The following is a 19,487-nucleotide window of genomic DNA, read 5'->3' on the forward strand; positions in this document are numbered from 1 at the left end:
GCAAGTTACGCAGCATGCTACAACACACTTATAACCGCTCACATCCATCTGTGAATGCTCAATATTTGGTAATGGCAAGGGCTTGCTCTAATGAGCATGGTACTCATGTTGATGCTGATGGCAAAGTTCATGAGCAGTGTTGACCGACGGATCGGACGTGGAACTCTTCATCTTGTGCGCACGTCTGAATAGGATTATTAGCGAGATGGTCGGTGGCCAGGTAGTCTGTGAGTCTGTTTCAAGCTGAAATAGATGGATGCCCGTTCCAATAACAGTGTTGGGATGATGTGCGAAGAGGAGCAGACGATAACATGCTTAGTCAGCCGCGGGGCGCGGTTATCACATTCATCTTCTTGACAAACCTCTAGGTTGCTATTGACCGCAAAACCAGAGACTTGACCTGTCGCCTCGCTCGTTCCTTCCTGTCGTTGAAACTGTTGTTGAAATTTCACACAGCCTTCCCTCTGAGGTATCTGTGACTGATTTGAACAAGGCAGCGGCTCACCAGACCATACTGTACATTCCCTCAAGTCTATTTCTCGTACCTGCGTCGCCTGGCTCCGCAAACACGCCGAGCTTCCTGTTTTGTCAACTCAAGTCTCTGGGAACCCTTCACTTGCGCTCAAACATCGAGTTATCAACACTGCTGCGTGGAACGAATCTCATGATTTCGTGACTCGCGAATTGCTTCCGCAATCAGACAAAGCAGTATCGCCAAGCGCGCGCGATCAAGTACAGTAGGTGTAGTTGATCTTACGAAAAAAGTGCTTGATTGGGCAAACTATCGCCCTGGCCATTTTGTATTGGCTTCTACTAAGTCAGGTCGACCAATCCTTCTAGGAACATATGTGCCCCAGTTCACCTGATTTGATACAGGAGAATCGAAGCGAGCAACTCTTGTAATTCTATAGGATGGACGGCTCGTAATATGCAGGGCAAGAGCAGTAGGTTAACGGTGGTCGCAAAGAGTAACGCTCACACTCTGCCGTAGTGTCGAAGCGTCTCAGTCCCTACCATGTCGATCTTTCAACTTTAGCTTCAATCCTTCGTAAGGATGTTCCTACAAGAGAGCGATACATCTCTGTTTGACTCTGTATCCTTCATTGCAGGGAAATAGAATATATCACTTTGGACAGTATGTTGCTTCTCCCAGTAGTGGTCGCTCTCATGAGCGCATGCCATGTGCAAGCAAAAGCAGTCTTCGCCCATTTCATGGTATGAATATGCTTGGAGGGATGTTGATATCAACGCTGACATGCCATTTAGTTGGACAATGTCGGTTCATGGACTGTGGCGAACTGGCAGAGAGACATCCGTCTAGCCCAGGACTCCCACATTGATGCTTTTGCCTTGAATTTCGCCAACAGTGGTGGCGGCTACGCCAATCAAATGGCCAATGCATTCTCGGCGGCCAACTCCCTAGGCTTCAAACTGTTCTTCTCCTTTGACTACGCAGCCCAAGGAGCATTTGCACAGCAGGAGGTGATTAACGTCATCAATCAATATGGTTCCAATGGCGCATACTACAAATACAACGGAAAGCCGTTTGTGTCGACTTTTGAAGGGCCTGGTAGCTCTGGTGATTGGAATGCAATCAAGTCTCAGACTGGATGCTTCTTCATTCCCGACTGGTCGTCGCTGGGCGCTCAAGGAGCAATTAATCGCGGCGTTGTGGACGGCCTCTTCAGTTGGGAAGCGTGGCCCACAGGCCCGAACGACATGACCACACAGCCAGACGAATCCTACAAAAGTGCTCTTGCTGGTAAACCCTACATGATGCCTGTCTCTCCGTGGTTCTTCACCAACCTACCCGGATATGGTAAGAACTGGTTGTGGCGAGGTGACGATCTCTGGTTTGACCGCTGGAATCAGGTCATGACCATTCAACCAGACTTCGTCGAGATCTTGACCTGGAACGATTGGGGAGAGTCACATTACATTGCCCCTCTTGATCCTAGCCAATACGGGTTGTTCAACTCAAACAACGGCAAAGCGCCTTACAACTACGCTGATAACATGCCTCACGATGGCTGGCGACAATTCCTCCCCTACGTCATCGATATGTACAAGAACGGCAAGGCTTCCATCTCAGCTGAAGGTCTTGTCGCATGGTACAGAAACGCTCCAGGTTCTGCATGCTCTGATGGAGGCACCACTGGTAACTCGGCGAGCCAGGGCCAGCAAACATACCCGCCAGCCCAGGTCGCGCAAGACAAGGTCTTCTTCTCTGCACTGCTTACATCTTATGCCGACGTGACTGTGACCATCGGCAGCACAACCCAAACTGGAACCTGGAGAAACACTCCTAGCGGCGGCTCTGGTATATACCATGGCAGCGTTCCATTCAACGGCCGCGGTGCTGTGACTGTCAAGATTTCTAGAAACGGCAAACTCATCATGCAAATGAACGGAGATTCCATCACAGACTCTTGTACCAACGGTATCGAGAACTGGAATGCATACGTGGGTAACGTAAGCGCTACCAGTCCTGGATCTGGCGGTGCATCCACCTCAACTTCCAGCAAGGCATCATCTACCACGATATCCAGCAAGACCTCGTCGACTCTCAAGACTTCGACCACTGCTCCTGCTTCCACGCCCAGCAGTGGCAGTGGCTCTTTCTGTATTGCTGGCACTGGCAATGGTAACCTCGCAGGTCTCTGTAGCTTCTCCTGCAACTATGGGTTCTGCCCGTCAAACGCTTGTACTTGCACCAAAAGAGGAAGTCAAGTCGCTCCTCCTGCCACCTCAAACACCCTCGGCTTCCCTGTAGCCGGTCAAGATGCCGCGCTCTACAGCGGACTGTGCGAATTCACTTGCAGTCATGGCTATTGTCCCTCGGGTGCCTGTACATCTGATCCTTCCAAAGCAGCCGACGGTGTTAGCACTTTATGTACTGGTGGTACTGGAAATGGTAATCTGGCTGGACTTTGCAGCTTCTCTTGCAACTATGGGTTCTGCCCTAGCAATGCTTGTACTTGCACACAAAGAGGTGGTCAGATCAACCCTCCCGCTGCGTCCAACACTCTAGGTTTCCCGGTTGCTGGCCAGAATGTAGCTCAGTATAGCGGTCTGTGCGAGTTCACCTGCAGTCACGGGTACTGCCCTTCGGGAGCTTGCACTTCCGATCCTTCTAAGGCAGCTTAAGGACAAGGGCTGATTCCTCAGAAGAGAATATACATGAAGATTTTCACAGCATTACAGTATGTCTATACATCGATAGATGTATAAGTAGTGGGAAAATTGTATGTTAAGCAAATGTTTTCCATGTCATCAGCATGTATTTCTTGAATACCGTCTTCTCGAAAAAGCCAGAATAGGATAAATCTAGTTCTCCATAGAAAGAAGACGCATGAGAATGATAGATCATGCTGGGGCCAAAGGGCTTCGCAAGAGATAGACCACAATTTAGAGCGCTCTGTAGACTTAAGCACCCATGTTCTGGAGCCAAAGACTACGACCACTTCAGCATCAATCCAGCGCTTCTCAATTCGTCCTCGACTCCCTGGACAGCTTTTCTTCTCTTGGCGTTGAACTTTTCCAGCAAATCCTTTTTGTCCGCGTGGAACTTCTCCAGCAAATCTGCTTCTGTCTGTTTCTGTGCTTGCTTGAGCAATGCACCTCCAAGATGGTAGTCAACAGCCTCGTTGATCTCTGGGATGAGAAGACGATGTTCTCCATGGGGGAATTCGTCACCCTCGAGGACCTCTGTCTCGATGTCTTGTAGAAGTTGGGACTCGAAGTCTGTCTGGGCGAGCAGCTTCTTCATGGCGATACTTCCGACTCCTTCCGATTTCAACATTTTTGCGATGACTTTGTCGACCTTTGTGATAATGGTTTTCTTGACCGAGGCGTCCATGTACTGGCTTGTCCTATCAAGGAAAGTCAGCAGGGACCTTGTCACGATCCGTTAGTTCGATCTTACTTGAAGGCCATGGGAGCGGCATCTCGCAGACGACGTCTCATTGTTTCGACGGCTCTTTTATGATGGCAGAGAGTCGACTTTTGAACAGAGACAACATTGTCGGTAGAGTCGTTCACAAGTCCTTTCAGCCAAGCGTGGATTCCATCAACCTCGTTCTTCAAGCTACCGAAGATCTCGACATGACCCAGTTTCTTGGACAATGGCATCAGTTCAGCGAAATTAGTGTTGCTGTGTTCTCCTTCGTCGTCGCTCGCGTATCCAGACTCGGATTCACTGCTACGGCCCTTGTGACCAGATTCCTGTGTTTGAGATAGTGCACCGCTCTGATCGAGGAGGGCTGTGTCCCTGGACCTGTCTGACATGGCTGATTCTGGCGGTTTCGTGCTGGCGATGTCATGATGGGTTGCGTGGAAGGTACGCAGAACAAATAAAATACAACCACCGACGACAGCTTGTTTTCACACCATCATCAACTTTCCGTTCGGGGTCGTGTGTTTGTTTGCTTTCACTTTTACTTCGCTTTCACTTTGGATACAGATTGCCGTACATCTTGGTATAACATCATTGAGTGTCTAGACTCTTTCAAGATGAGGCTTTCGACAACAGATGCTCGACGGCCTTGCGCAATCCAATCTTCATCACCTTTCCCGACACATTGACTGGGAACTGCTGCATGCCCAACTCCTGCAGTGTGAACACTTTGCTGATTGGGTAGTCCGAACCCAAATGCTCCACGGTCAGATCTTGCAGTCTTTGAGAAGTCGTTCCAGTCAAGTCTGACACGACTGCGATCACTTCTGATCCTAGCTCAGGATTAGGAATATCAAAGATCGATGCCTTGAACTTGTCAGTAAAATCCTTGAGGATACGAGACTCAAGTGACCTACCTGGACACCACCGAATTGAGCAAGCACATTCTCCAACAGAACTGGCGGTATCGGGATACCAAGGCGCTTCATGATGTCCTTCTTCCTTCCCACCACATACAACAGGTTCTCCTCATCGATGAATCCAGTGTCACCAGTCTTGAACCACCGTCCTTCTTTGTCCTCGTAGAAGGCATCTGCAGCCGCATTTCCGCGGTATGTGTTGATCATGACTGGACTTTGGATGTGGATGTCTCCGGACTCTCCTCTTTTCACGATATCGCCTTCGTCGTTGACAATCTTGAGGACGCTTCCGGGAAGAATCGAGCCTGATGCAACTATGCCCCTGGAGATTGGCAGAGGGTTTGGGGGTTGAGAAGAGGGCCATCCAATGGTCCAGTATCCTTCGGTCATTGCGTAGCCAGGATAGAGCTCTGTAGCTGGGAAGTATTCGGTGATCAGGTCCTGAATATCTGCTGTTGATACATCACCGCCCACAAGGGCTCTTCTCAAACTCTTGACCCTCTCCCTGGAGAACGATGGATGGGTCACCAAGACCCTGAGCATTGGTGGAATAAAGATGGCCTCCGTAATCCTTTCTTCTTCAATGACCGACAGCAGTCCTTCGGGTGTGAAACCGCTGCTGAGGTATACCATCGTGCCTCCGGCCAGCAAGCACTGACTACTCAGGGTAAGATTGATAGCTCGCGAATTTGCGAACATCATGACAAGTTTGCAGCCAGCGTAGATGGGGTTGTGATGAGACCAGCCATGGATGAGACCTCGTTCGCTACGAGAACAGCCTTTGGGCTGACCGGTTGAAGTGCCCGAGGTGTATAGGATCGCAGCCGTGCGATCGTAGTTTGCATGCTGACTACCGGAAGCAGAATCGTCCGTCGTGAGAGAAGAGTCCAAATTTGCTAATCCATACCATCCCGATACGTCTTTGGCGTTATCGAGAGCCATTCTGCAGTCGATTTCATGCTGTAGCTCTGCACAAACTTTGTCCACCGCCCGGGCCCCACTAGACTCATGGACAACCACAATGCCCGGCTGCAGAGAGCAAATGTAGTAAGTCAGTTCGTCCACTCTTGCTGGCTCGAGGGCTCTCTTATCGATAGTAACCAGCGTGACTCCAATGCGATTCGCCGCCAGCCACAGCAGAGGCCACTCGGCACATACAGGTGGGAGGAAGATTAAGAGGACAGAGTTGGGCTTGGCTCCATGCTTCTTGAACACCGAGGCGATGTTCAGAGCACCTTGGATCAATTGCGAGTACGTCCATTCCAGACCAGTGCTTGGTATATTCGGAGAGGTGCCAACTATGGAGGCTAAAAAGTCTGTTGGCTGGTCGCGCGAGATGACAGCGATATGGTCAGGCTTCTCTTTTGCGACATTGACAAAAGAGGACCAAATCGATTCTTTGATCGGACGTACAGCTCCGCCGTTCAATACTGCGTAGGATTCTTTGTCGCCGCTCATGGTTGAAGTATATCTGACTAGACGTTCAGAGGTAATAGACGCTCGATCTTAGAAAATGGTCAGGGTCTGTGGATACTTGAAAATGACAGCCTTTGGGGGAGATGAACGTGAGATGATACAGCAGACCGTCCTTGTTCGTATATATGTCCAACCTTAGTGGTATTACTTATTAAACGGACGGCTCGTTCTTCGTTGACCGATTGAAAGGCAACTCCTCATGCGTGGTGCAAATCATCCGAGTAACCGGTGAGGACGGCTGATGCGATCTTCGGAGGTGATTGCCGCAGTTTCGACCATCTAAGTTTGCATTGAAATCCTACGGTCGCACTGCTGCTGTCATTTGACTTGATCATCATCGGAGACATCACCAATCACCTCTTGGAGAAAGCATCTCACGTGCTAGCGCTGTACGGTGCCAAAGCCTACATCCTCCCACGAAGTACATCCAGTCAGCACGCAACTCAGCTATTTACAGATCGTTTGACAGCGACACAGTCATGCTCATACCTTACACCCAGTCCGGCCACATTAATCCGGAATCAGCAAACTCTACTCTCTCATCTCCAAACATCGGGCCTTCGGCTTCAGGAACATAGCCATTGTGGCAGTAATCCCACTGAACTTTGATCTGCGCCTCGTAGAACCCATCGAAACGCTCAGCCATTGCATCCTTCAAGTTTTGCACCCGACCGTCTGGATGCAAAGACTTCCAAGGTTCTCTGCAAGTTTTGCCCTTACAAGATTTCTGTGCCATCAGGAGAGCATCTAATCTCTGTACCACCTTGCCGATTGGGAACCCGAACAACGTGTACAATTTCCCACCGTCTTCAAGCAGATTATGCATCTGCCCTGGATCATTACTCATGTCGTAGAGTTCGTGCTCGTTGGTACACCAAATCTGATAGTAGAGGTTACATTCCTCTGCCACGACTCTAATGCCTTTGAACGTGTTGTTCTGATGTAATCTGCGATCGTAGATCCCTTCTCCGCCAGCGAAGCCCCAGTATTCGACTTGCACGTGTTCGCGTCTTTTCGTTTCTGCTTCTTCGATTGCTTTTTTGCTCACGGGAATGGGACTGCCGTCAAAGTCTTCACGCAACGGAATATCGAGCAGGGAGAATATCGTAGCTGCAATGTCGGTGTGGCTGGTCACGAGTTGCGTGGTCTGATTTTGAGCGACGTTTGGGCCGCGAATGATCAAGGGAACATTGATGTCCTCTTCGCAACCAGTAGATTTGCCAGGTTGCATGCGGTGATTGCCGATGTGGAAGCCGTTATCGCTGCTGTAGATGATATATGTGTTTTGGAGCAATTTATGCGAATCTAGGCGGGAAAATAAACCATCGACCATTTCGTCGACCGCTTGGAGGGCACGAAGGCGTTGACGGTGGAAGTGGTCGTTCCAATTGACGTTGGTACTATTTTGTTTTTCCAGAGAGCGAATCCAGTTTGCTCCCGAGGGGATGTCAGGGTTGAAGTTCGCCGTTCTCGGCACTTTGATGTCTTGGAACATATTTGCGTGTCTGGGTGCTGATACGGGCGCGTCAAAGGTGAGTGAGCCGCTGTTATTTTGTATGTCGGCATGAGGAGCACTTGGCGCGATCATGAGGAAGAAAGGTTGTTTTGCATCCACAGCTTCATCGAGGAGACCGTATGCCTTTTGAGCTAGCACATCTGTGACATATTCGCCTTCATAACTCTGAGGTTGATCTTGATTCCGTTGGAAGGAGCTATTCATGTAGTTGTAGGTAAACGGGTCCAGTAAGAAATCCTGAGAAGCTTGTAAGTTTTTCCATCTGCTAGGCTGATTTGGAGACTCCTACGTGGGTTGTGAAACCGGCTGGGTAAGGTGAATTGTAGTTGTCCACATTGTGAGCATTGAACAATTTGCCAGTGTAGTAAACATTGTATCCAGCCTCTTGTAGCCACACAGGAAGATATGCCGAGTTGAAGCCTTGTCTGACGAACTTGGGGTAGCCACCGTAGGGCGGGTTGACGTCTGTGATATTTGTGTTGTGGGCAGCTTTGCCTGTCATCAAAGTGACTCTGGCGGGACAGCACACGGCTGTTGTGCAATAATGCTTATCATAATAAGTACCTTTGTCAACCAAGTGTTTCTTCACCAGCGGCATGTAGTCGAGAGATGACAGACGAACATCTTGATCATCGGTCAAGATCAAAACTATGTTCGGAGGGTCTGGTCGCTGGCCAAGTACTTGCTGTTGGCCTGTGACGCCAATGACGGCGGCGCACAAAGCAGCCACTGGTGTCAACTTCATGCTGACACTTTGTGATTGAATGTGAATCAGAAGGAGAGATATGCTAGAACGATGATGAAGTCGCTAGCGCTTTGTGTAGTCAGGTACCCCGCTTCGATGATGACGGACCTTGATGGCGTGCTTGGACGGCCTGGGCGTCACATGGAGAAACTGATGTCGACATGGAAGGTTTGCGAACTGAGGTCGGTGTTGTTACAGGGCTAGTGTACATCTATTTTGGTGGCAGATTTAAATCTAGAATTTTTCGGCCTCCTCTAGGAGCTCTTCGATCTTGAAGCTGCTGTCTCCCTGGCTGAACTGCTCCATCAGCTTCCTTCGAGGACTCTGCTCGGCAGCCTTTCCGTAGAATTTTTGTAGACACATCAACAGCCATTTGGCCTCCTCGACGGTGATCTGTTTGTCCTCGATGACGGTGCCCTCGAGCAGAACGAGGCCCTTGTCGTCGGCCAGATCCAGATGGTGGGTGACGGTGGTGTGGGGCTGAGCAAACTCGCCCTTGAGCTTGAACTCGGCCAGAGCAGTGAAGAGCACGGTGCATGTGGTGGGCGAGGGGAAAGTCCACTGCAAGAAATGGATCTCGGCACCTTGACCCTCCTTGGGCAGAGGCAGAACAAATTGAGGATGTTTACGAGCAGTGCCGGCAATGTGGTGGTAGATGGGAGTGGGCACGACAGCACACAAGGAGCTGGGAGAGCTAGCGTGACGCAGCCTCCAGATGTATTCAATCTCCTTCTGAGGCAGCTCTTTTGTCTTTGCCACGTCGATAAAAGATGCTAGGGTCTTGATGCCGGCCTTCTCTTCGGCGGATGCGGATGACTTGGGCGACTGCTGTTGTTGCGACTGAGGTTGAGGTGGCGGAGGAGGTTGGAATGGAGCATTAGGTGTGGTGGGAGCGTCTACAGAAGTGTGCAGAGGGGCGTTGGCGCCAGGGACGATGGCCTGCTGTCGGAGCTCGACAATCTTGTCCTTGTAGGCCGACTTGAGCTTGTCGACATCGCCGTGGCCCTCCTGCTTGGCCTTTTGCTCGAGCTTGGCCTTGTACTTGTCGAGGACTCTCTGGTCAGGCTTCTGATGGGTAGCCAGGAAGCGAATGTCGTGAACCTGAGCCCATCGTCGCTGGGTGAGTCGGCTGGTTGGAGCGAATACCCTGGCGATGTGCCGCGTGGGTGATACTAGCGATGCCATGTTTGAACCCGGAATGCTGCTACCAGGAATTATTCTCGATGGCGACATGATTGGCTTGCTATTGATGCTATCCTTGGCGGATTACCGCTTTCGGACATGGGTAGCGCTAGCGATGCAAAAGCTGTGTACCGCGGCTCTTGCACGCTCCCCCGGGTCTTTCGTCGTCACCGTTAAGCCTCTCCGCAAAACACACACCCACGGTTGTTGTGCTCAGATGCGGGGCTGATCTTTTTGCCAGTCTGCCAGTGACGAGATGGCTCCAAGATTAAGCCACTCGCGGGTCCGAGTGCAGAATCCTGGCTGTCTGGCACATGGCTATGCCTGGCCGTCCATAATGTCTTTTCTCCTGCTTTCCAATCCGCTATCTTTCTCTCTCTTCCCTCCCTGAACCCGCCCACCTCTCCACCGCCATGCCTACCGAATCCCCATACCCCCGCATGCAAGTCCCGAACGTTGGCCTCTGGGATTTCTTATTTGAACGAAAGGACAAGCCCTATCCAGACGACCATGGTATGCTTTCCAAGCCACCCTTTGCGCCCATTGTCTAACACTCCTGCAGTCGTCTTGCAAGATGCATACACCAAACGCTCATATACCTTTGCACAAGCTCGCAATGCCGCCATTGACTTCGGCAAAGGCCTCAAGGGTGCTTGGGACTGGCAGAAGGGAGACGTAATTGCCATGTTCACCCCCAACTCCATCGACACTCCAATCGTCATGTGGGGTGCCCACTGGGCAGGAGCCACCGTCTCTCCCGCCAACCCCGGCTACAGCGCCGACGAGTTGGCTTTCCAGCTTAAGGACTCCGGCGCCCAGGCTCTCATCACTCAATGGCCTGTCATTGCCACTGCTCGGGCCGCCGCAAAGAAGGTCGGCCTACCGGAAGACCGTATCATTTTGATCGGCGACCAGAAAGACCCAGAAATGCGAGTCAAACACTTCACCTCTATCCGCAACACCGCCGGTACCAACCGCTACCGACGCACAAAGGTCGATCCCGAGAAGGATCTGGCTTTCTTGGTATACTCTAGCGGCACCACCGGTCTGCCCAAAGGTGTCATGTTGTGTCACAAGAACATTATTGCGAATACCCTCCAGGTTTCCACAGCCGAATCTCCCTTGACTCCGGCCGACAGGATCCTTGCTTTCCTTCCATTTTTCCACATCTATGGCTTGACCGTCATCTTGCACGTGAGCTTCTTCAAAGGCTGCCGAACAGTCGTCATGCCCAAGTTCGACATCGAAGACTTTTGCAAGATAACACAAGAGGAGAAGATCACTTTCAGCTATGTCGCACCCCCTGTAGTCTTGCTTCTGAGCAAGCATCCTGTTGTCGACAAGTACGACCTGAGCACGATACGCATGATGAACTCCGGAGCTGCGCCTCTGACCAAAGAGCTTGTGAACGCTGTTTACGACCGCACAAAGCTCAAGGTCAAGCAAGGCTATGGCCTGAGCGAGACATCACCATGTACTCACACTCAGCAATGGGATGTCTGGCAAAGTACCGTAGGCAGTGTCGGCGTTTTGCTACCCAACATGACTGCCAAATACATGTCGCCCGAAGAGAAGGAGGTACCTGTCGGCGAGGTCGGTGAACTATGGCTCAAGGGACCTAATATTTTCCTGGGCTACTTGAACAACGCCGAGGGTACAGCAAACGCACTGACATCGGATGGCTACTTCAAAACTGGTGATGTGGGCTATCAAGACGAGGACAATAACTTTTTCATCACCGATCGTGTCAAGGAGTTGATCAAATACAAGGTTTGTTACTCCACGCACTCAAGATAAGACGCAGTCCTGACATGATTTGTACAGGGTTTCCAAGTACCACCAGCAGAACTAGAAGGCTACCTGGTCGCACACGAAAAGATCGACGATGTCGCAATCATTGGTATCTACAGGGAAGATCTCGCGACAGAAGTTCCTCGAGCATACGTCGTGCCACGCAAAGGTGTCGAGGCAGGCAAGGCCCTTGAGGACGACATTGTTAATTGGATCGGCGCAAAGGTCGCAAATCACAAGAAGCTGAGAGGTGGTGTCAAATTTGTAGACCAAATTCCCAAGAGCATCAGTGGCAAGATCCTGCGACGAGTCTTGAAGGCTCAGGCCGAGGAAGAGGCGAAGAAGGGTCAGAAGGCCAAACTGTAAGCTTGGGCATGCTTGAACGAAGATCTGACATTTTGGGCGAACCATCATGAGAAGCTAGTTGATGGATTCAACACTCGCCAGATATCTGAAACAATGTAAGATTAGATATATGTATAGGCAAGAGCATACGACCGCTCACATCAGTCAGGCCGTCTGCCGATCTTCCGAGGAATGTTGACTTTCGGACTTTCTTTGACACCCACTGACGCACGCTCGCTCCTTCCTCTCGTTCGACTTATAGCCCAGCTACAACACAGCCTTTGTTCTTTATTGGCGGCACCATTATTCAACAAAAATGGTTTCCATCGATTCACGGCGTTCGGGACGCACATTCTTTGTGGACATACAATGTCGCTGTGGCCGAAAGCAGTTGATGTCTTACGACTCGAACGATCAAAGAAATGGCCATATTTTAGAACACCGAAGTCGGCCGAATCCGGCTCGAACAAAGATCTCATAGAGATGTAGAGATATATGATGGCATTGGATGAATGCCGTCCTACTAATGTTACAGGCTCTTCTTACGTACTCACTGACAGTTACTAATCATGGCACCAAAACGAGATCGGGAGAGCGACGAGTCGGCAGCAAGGGGAGCCAAGAAACCTCGTAAAGATGAAAGCATGGATGACGATGACGATGAAGAGATGCAAGATGCACCGCCTGAGGACGAAGGCCTCGATGAGGCGGACGATATGCCTACTTTTGGCGCTGCTGGTGGAGAAGCAGTTGGAATACCTCGTATTGAACTTGAAGACCTCGATTACAGAGACCTTCCCTGGGATCTGAACTATGACAATAACGGATCGGTTCACCCAAACTACAGCGACAAGACCGCCAAACCGACTCAAGCAGTACCTAAAGGACCTATACCTGTCCCACCCGAGTCCAAGGCTCCACCCGCTCCCAGCAAAGCCGCGCTCGAAATTGCTTTGGACTCAGAGAAAAGAAGGGAGGAAGCAAAGGGCATCAAAGCTTTGTTCCAGGCAGTCAAGAGGCTAGATGGAGGCTGGATTGGTGTGAAGGGAGAACTCGGAAGCGGTGGCCAGGGCTGTGCTCGACTGTTCGTCAGGTGTGACGAGAACCAAAAAATCACTGAACGCATCGTCATCAAAGATTCCTGGAGCAAGACATACTGGGATAACAAAGATTGGTGGGAGGAAGGCAGATACCGTTGCGATCCTCGGGAATCAATCACGCACAGGCTGTTGACCCTTCCGACTCCGAACAAATGGGAACGACATCTTGTAGAATACATCAGTCATTCTGTCAACTTCACTTGGCAGACCTGCAGGACTTACATGGAATACTGCGAAGGTGGTGATCTCAACGGTTTGAAGAGGGCACAGAAAAAGAAATAGTAAGTGTTCAAAGGCTGCATGCACATGGTGTACAGAAACTGACAATTCGACACAGTCGGCATGTGTTCAGGCAGTCTGGAGCAGACTCTGGTAGTGAAAAAGGCTCTGGGAGTGAAAAAGATCCAGCCACGGTCAAGACTTCGGCTTCAGAAGTGGTCCCCGAGCCATTTGTCTGGTACTACCTGAAGCAGATGGCTATTGCTCTCCATCGCATGGAGAACATACCATTGAAACGGTACATGGAAAATTACGTGGTTCATCAGTAAGTGACGATTACCACCACGGTTGCATGTCTGTGACTAACACGCAATGCAGAGACATCAAGCCGTTGAACAGTCAGTAACAGCGAATGGCATCAAGTCGAGTCTGCTAACACACAATTAGTTTTCATGACCAAGCCAGACCCTCAAGAGTTTCCGAGATATCCAATCTGCAAGGTCAGTGCCTTCGTCACACACGTGGTTCTCCAAACTTGAATTCTGATGTTTTTCACAAAGATTGGTGATTTTGGCTCTGCACGCATAACGACTCCATTTGATGAAAACAATCCGGGTTGGGGCGATGCAGTAACAGATGGCTTCATTCCGCCAGAGATGGATCGAGGTGTATCAATATGGAAGACGTCTACTGCTACGAACGTGAGTTGTACCTCTCGCATCTACGGATTGGAGAAAAGCCTAGTATATCCAAGATTCGGGAGCTGACCTTGGACGTCGCGATAGGTCTGGCAGATTGCACAGTCGATTGTGGTTCTCATGAGACTAGAGGACCCAGAATCTAACGATTACACGAGTTTAGATTTGGATGAAGACGAGTACCTGGACTCACTGGCCGATTTGGATAGCTGTTACAGTGATGCCCTCAGAGACCTGCTCAGGGATATGTTACGCGCAGACCCAGATACACGTAAGTTGACCTACATGTCCAGGTCCCATACCTCAGGTGCTGGTATTTGCCTCATTCTGGACGGTGTGTCCTAGAATGGAAGTGGACGAGCTCGTGCATGGAGCGCAATTGTGTTGTCTTTGCAACCATAACTTTACGAGACTATGCTAATCACATCTCTATCATAGGACCTACTCCAAGGGACATCATCAAACAATTCTACGATAGCGAGACACATTGGAAAGAAATGGCCACGGCACCGTCTTGCAACGAGTTTGACTTGTGGCCACAACGGCTGCACTGGGCGCCGAGTGAAAAGTTGCAGATCAATGACTTCTTTGATGACATCCCATCTCTGCCGAAAGAGAAGAAACCAAAGGCTAAGAAAGGAGGTTCGGCGGGGCCAGACTCTTCTGATGACGAGGATTCTTCGGGTGACGATGGTGGAGATCAGGATCCAGGGGATGCAGACGACGAGGCCGCAGAGGAAGATTACAATGATTACGACGACGATCCGATGGAGGGCCCAAGCGGATCAAGTCTTAGTAGTGAGAGTGAATATGTACCCTCTCGCCCGAGATAGAGACAACGGTGAGGGTGATGCGAACGGTGGTAGTTATAGTTCTTGAGTCTTTATGTTGACGAATGTGTTTATTTTGCTTTGCTTGGGTCATGGAATTTCCTCCCTTCTCACTATGTTCTGAATGATGCTCAGCTAGCGACACACTCAACGTCAGACTGCATCATCGTTGCTGTCTCTTGTCACCTTGGAGTTGAACGATATCCTTACTCCGTACAAACACATGAAGATTCTGTCGCGAGATATTATTGCACAGGTTCAATAAAGACGAAGTCGCAAGTGTGCATAGAGGAAGAACTGTATCAAAGAAGATATATTTCTATATGTGAACATCTAGATATATCGAATAACTGTCTCAAGATATCTAGACCGTGACTCGAACCAAGCTCTACATCCTTTGTTTTTCCCCTATTTTTCGTAAACCGACCGTACAGATTCGCAATGCTACCCCCTAGATCTCCAAGAGGTGATCAACCAAGAACTCTAAACAAGAACAACCAAAAACAATACTCCAACTACCGGAAAATGCAAGACAAGAAGCAAAGTAGATCAAAGTAACATGTATACACGTCTTACAAGACATTCTTCAACCAAACCAAGCCATCGGTCAGAATAGGAAAGCAGAAGAAGAGAAAACTGACACAGCATCCTCTCCCGTTTGGGAAAGAGCTGCGTGGAGAAAGGTGAAACAGAAGGGATAAGCCTTGCAAGGTGTCGATCATGGAGAAAACGGCTTGCCGGTCATGATTGTTGGTGGCGCAAGAGAGGCTGAAACATGAAGAAGGACCCAACCTCCGCGCCCGAATTGTGTGACCAAGAGATGTGATCCCGGATGATCCGCGACAGAGTGATCGTTACGCCTTATGCACATTGCTCAAGCCTTTGAGGGTATGTTATACATTAGATGGGCTGTCGTGGAGAAAGGCTTGCAGCTGAGGTCCCCACCCCACAGAAGGAGCAACCTCTAGATTTGGAATGGAGCACACTCAAGCAGACTGATTACCACGTCTGCTCTCAATCAAGCGCTCGGCAGCAACGTACAGCTCATCGAGATACCTCATGGCGTCGGGATCCTTGAGCATCTTTGAGACTTGCAAGCCGGCAGAAATGAGCTGCAGCACGTTGCGATCGTCCTTTAGAGGTCTGCTCTGATGTTTTGCTGCATGGCGCATTTCGAGCGAGTTCTCCAACACGGTCACCAATTGTTTGATCTGTCCGTTGTAGAGAACGCGAGCTGGGATGCGGCGTTTGGTCGCTAGGCGCTTGAGCAGGTAGCACCACTCCGTCCATTCGCGGTCGGCAGGAACGCGGACGGGTCTCTTGTCGGGCTCCAGAGGGATGGGGAACTGATATTTGGCTACAAAGTCGTAGGCGCATTGTGAGAGGCGGTCGTTGACGCGCGTGAGTATCGAGTCCTGCTCTTCAGCATAAAGAGATACAGGCAGCTGGATCAGCTCTGACTCGGGGGTCTCGAGGTGTGAGTTGGTGGGCTTAGCTAGCAGTTGGTGAGGTCCGTCGAACTCGTCACGGCCTGAGGAGCGGCGGTGCGAGCTACCAGGCAGCATTGCACCTCCGTCATTACCCATGGCGGCCGAGTTGTAGTTAGGGTGAAGCATTCCCGACTGCTGATGCTGTTGCTGCTGCTGAGTCTGCTGCTGCTGCTGTTGAAGTTGTTGGAGTTGCTGAAGCTGTTGCAGCTGTTGGGCGTTGTTCAAGTCTACTGTGTTAAGTCCTGGGGGTGGTGCTGTCGTGTAAGGGTTTGATGAGATGAATGAGTTGTTGTAGTAGTCCGGCGATGGAGGGAAGACGGGTAGGTTTGGCGATCTTTGAGAGCCAACTGCCAGTCCTCCAGCCGAAGACATTCTCGAGGAGCCCACTGAAGAACCCGAATCTCTTGGGTTAGTGGTCGGCCATGGTGATGCAGCCCATGAGCGGTCGCTCTGCTGCAGGCCAGAAGAAAAGTATGACCTGTTTGCTCGTGAGGCTTCTGGAGAAGCGGGTGTGTACCTGATATGATTAGATTAGCTTTGGGCGGTGAGATAAGCATTATATATCGTGGACGTACAGGCCAGACTGTTGGAGTAGGGTAGGACGCCTACTTAGACTGGGTCGAGAGGTTGGCTGCGATTGCTGGAAGTTGAACGAGTCCTCCAGCGGACTACGAGCAGTGTACATGATCGGAGTCGATGTAGGGGAGTATTTTCTAGTAGGTTTGACCGAGGCACCGGGTTGGGAGGAAGAAGTATCGGGCAGTCGAAATGCAGGATTGAGAGAGGGTTCTGAACAAAGCCGAGCAATCATAACCGATGACATACCGCCACTAGTTGTGTTGCAAATGGAGAGGGGGTTCGAGGCAGTGGGGATGTGGATCTCAATGGCTCGCTGGAAAGAAAAAAATGTGTTTTTGCGGTAGTCGAGGAAAGTGCTTAGCTGATATAAACAGAACCGCAGCCCCTCCCAAATGTGCCAATCGCTGCAATTGCGGGCGCCTTCGTCATCACAACATGTGAAGGAAAGCAGAGGGATCTGTCTTGTTACGGTGCACTACGCACTGAAATGAGCAGGGGACGGGTGTGGTGTGTGCACAACTCCAGGCACGCCTCAGAGATGGGCATCAGCGTCGCAGTGCACCAACACACGTCTGCCAGAGAGGGCAAAGCCGACCGAAAAGCTTCGCACAAGACGGTCTGGGATCAAAAACGCAGGTTCCATGTTTTGGTGGCCTGGTGCTGCCCGACAATCCCCTGGCCGGAGACGGGTCGCTGAACCAGGCCGAGAGATGCCCAGGAGAGTCGTGGGTACTACTCATGTCCACCACCAGTCTGAATACGACACTTCCGCCTGTCAGTCACGGCTGTGGTACGCGATTGCTTGCGTGTGATATTATGGCAACAGCCTGTTCTATTGGAGCAAAAGCCAAAATGTGGCAGACAGGGCCGAGCGCTGATTTTCTTTTCGCAACGTCCAACGTCGATCCCTGGAAACACGTACATCCACGCGATGCGTCCGGCTGTTACCTTTGTTCCAATCACCACGCCTTTGGGTCCCTTGTTCAAGCCGAAACCCGGCAATCTCGGGCAGACGAGACGGCACCGTGGCACTGATACAGCGCCGCCGTGTGGTGGAGGGAAGAGGGACAAGTCTCGGAGGACAAGGTTGTTTCATCATGACTCAAGGCACGTTTCCTGTGCACAACGGCTTTTGTGGGCTGACGGCGGCACCGGGAGAGGCTTGACGAATTCAGGAAGGAAGAAGAGGACATGGTCAGCAAGACAGTAAACGGCGCCCGGGCTCTGCAAGAACTCATGTTCGCTGCCATGTCGAGCAAGTACTCTCTAATCAGAGCAAGAGCAACTGCTGAGTCTGGTTTTGAATTGAGCACGCTTTGGATCGGTGATTGAACAAGTCCTCGTGTCCACCGTCGCAATCTATCAAGGTTGTAGGCGCTCCACGATCTCCAAGTCTTCTTCAGAGGAAGATCTATTGCTGTGTATCGATCAAGTGTGATTGGGCCGCGAGAACCAAACTCTGGCAAAATCGGACCCCTCTTTTTGGGTCCGCTGAGCAATCATAACCCACGAGACAATTCAACCTGGCTGTTGATATTAGTCGCACTCTAACTTACCTTTCCCTGCCTCACCGATAGAACATACATGGGGCAGCATCGGCACACGGCGGGTTGTGCAATGTTGCCGTGATGCCACCAGCACAAGCAGCAGGGGAAGAAGCCACGAGGTAAAAAGAAGTCGATGCTTCCGAACAGAGCCCTCAGTGCTTTCTTCTTTGCAGCGGCGCGTGGGTCTGTTCGCGAAATTGACAAGGAGGGGCACCGACGTTCCACAAGGCTTCTAGAAGGTGAGCATTTGCGGCAAGAGCAAGACTGCCTCCGGTAGACCCGCGAGCCGTCGACTCCCAGACACGACAGGCAAGCCCATTCCAAACGCAATGCTCTTGAGCTGGTCTCTGCCTCGGTAAGAAGAAGAAGAGAACACGCGAAGCGCGCTAAGCGATCTCTCTTGCAGCCCAAAACAACAACCCGCATCCACACGGACCCGGATGTTTGCAGCAGCGGCTCACTTTGTAAGCAGAATTCCAGGAATCCGGTCAAGCATCAATCTTCCTTTGTTTGTCGTGCCTATACAATGTCCAATGATGTATCATACAGACAACTATATCCGGAATGAACAAGTAGATCACATTGCGCGATCAGGCATACCATAATATCCGCACGCCGCTGTCCGAGTGAGTGATGGTTGACCTAACCCGCCCGGCAGTGTGGAGGCAGCCCTCTGTAGTAGACTAGATGGAAGGCCTAACAACGAAGCCCTTCTAGAAGCCAAAACCACGTCGTGCCGTTCAGCCAGCTGCCATAACACCATACGGTCGGCCCTGCAATGTCACCACGATTCTCCCGCCGCGGACCAAGGGTTATGGTAATCTCTCTTCTATTCAGCGTTTGACGACACCTGCTCGGAAACAGCTTCTTGTTTTGGAAACCAACGTCCCTCTTCCCTTTAGATTATCTCCGTCTCTATTCCTCTATGTTCTTCGTTCTAGAAGTACCAAAGGCTACCTTCGAGGCCTTCCGCCCTAAAACTCCCCGGAGATTGTTATTACCAAGATTCCAATGCGTGGGTACCCAACAGACAGCCGCCGGCCAACAATAAGCCAAAAAGAGAAATCAAGAAGGCGTTCCACCATCTTGTATGCCTTGTTAATAGGGTATCAAAAGAAGAAAAACCCGCGATGATTCGCTAACACATCACAATC

General features: G+C 50.7%; 8 protein-coding genes across 8 annotated transcripts; 3 read left to right on the forward strand and 5 right to left on the reverse strand.

Moving 5' to 3' along the window:
• Nucleotides 1-1,137: 1,137 nt before the first annotated feature.
• On the forward strand, nt 1,138-2,529 carry M436DRAFT_27569 (putative extracellular alpha-1,3-glucanase/mutanase; the record flags this gene model as incomplete). The annotated part of the gene is made up of 2 exons (XM_013574510.1): nt 1,138-1,215; nt 1,267-2,529. Coding segments are annotated over 2 exons (1,341 nt in total), but the record flags the coding sequence as incomplete, so codon positions are not given.
• A 925-nt stretch (nt 2,530-3,454) lies between these two features.
• Nucleotides 3,455-4,287, reverse strand: M436DRAFT_61407 (uncharacterized protein; the record flags this gene model as incomplete). Its single annotated transcript, XM_013574862.1, has 2 exons — nt 3,455-3,872; nt 3,926-4,287. The coding sequence occupies 2 exons, from the start codon at nt 4,285-4,287 to the stop codon at nt 3,455-3,457; spliced, it is 780 nt and encodes a 259-aa protein (XP_013430316.1).
• A 220-nt stretch (nt 4,288-4,507) lies between these two features.
• M436DRAFT_79390 (acetyl-CoA synthetase-like protein) lies at nt 4,508-6,273 on the reverse strand (the record flags this gene model as incomplete). Its single annotated transcript, XM_013575046.1, has 2 exons — nt 4,508-4,762; nt 4,813-6,273. 2 exons carry the CDS (start codon nt 6,271-6,273, stop codon nt 4,508-4,510), a joined length of 1,716 nt encoding a protein of 571 aa, XP_013430500.1.
• A 508-nt stretch (nt 6,274-6,781) lies between these two features.
• On the reverse strand, nt 6,782-8,552 carry M436DRAFT_40521 (Arylsulphatase; the record flags this gene model as incomplete). The annotated part of the gene is made up of 2 exons (XM_013574737.1): nt 6,782-8,044; nt 8,097-8,552. The coding sequence occupies 2 exons, from the start codon at nt 8,550-8,552 to the stop codon at nt 6,782-6,784; spliced, it is 1,719 nt and encodes a 572-aa protein (XP_013430191.1).
• Nucleotides 8,553-8,786: 234 nt separating this feature from the next.
• Nucleotides 8,787-9,737, reverse strand: M436DRAFT_70519 (ATP11-domain-containing protein; the record flags this gene model as incomplete). Its single annotated transcript, XM_013574955.1, has 1 exon — nt 8,787-9,737. One exon carries the CDS (start codon nt 9,735-9,737, stop codon nt 8,787-8,789), a length of 951 nt encoding a protein of 316 aa, XP_013430409.1.
• A 410-nt stretch (nt 9,738-10,147) lies between these two features.
• On the forward strand, nt 10,148-11,891 carry M436DRAFT_39630 (acetyl-CoA synthetase-like protein; the record flags this gene model as incomplete). The annotated part of the gene is made up of 3 exons (XM_013574580.1): nt 10,148-10,247; nt 10,297-11,504; nt 11,559-11,891. 3 exons carry the CDS (start codon nt 10,148-10,150, stop codon nt 11,889-11,891), a joined length of 1,641 nt encoding a protein of 546 aa, XP_013430034.1.
• Nucleotides 11,892-12,439: 548 nt separating this feature from the next.
• Nucleotides 12,440-14,720, forward strand: M436DRAFT_79394 (kinase-like protein; the record flags this gene model as incomplete). Its single annotated transcript, XM_013575047.1, has 7 exons — nt 12,440-13,251; nt 13,308-13,514; nt 13,568-13,587; nt 13,637-13,689; nt 13,750-13,890; nt 13,975-14,158; nt 14,326-14,720. 7 exons carry the CDS (start codon nt 12,440-12,442, stop codon nt 14,718-14,720), a joined length of 1,812 nt encoding a protein of 603 aa, XP_013430501.1.
• Nucleotides 14,721-15,703: 983 nt separating this feature from the next.
• Nucleotides 15,704-16,282, reverse strand: M436DRAFT_40760 (uncharacterized protein; the record flags this gene model as incomplete). The annotated part of the gene is made up of 1 exon (XM_013574788.1): nt 15,704-16,282. The coding sequence occupies one exon, from the start codon at nt 16,280-16,282 to the stop codon at nt 15,704-15,706; it is 579 nt and encodes a 192-aa protein (XP_013430242.1).
• Nucleotides 16,283-19,487: the final 3,205 nt, after the last annotated feature.

Source organism: Aureobasidium namibiae (genome assembly GCF_000721765.1).
Source record: "Aureobasidium namibiae CBS 147.97 unplaced genomic scaffold scaffold_3, whole genome shotgun sequence".
Taxonomy (NCBI): domain Eukaryota; kingdom Fungi; phylum Ascomycota; class Dothideomycetes; order Dothideales; family Saccotheciaceae; genus Aureobasidium; species Aureobasidium namibiae.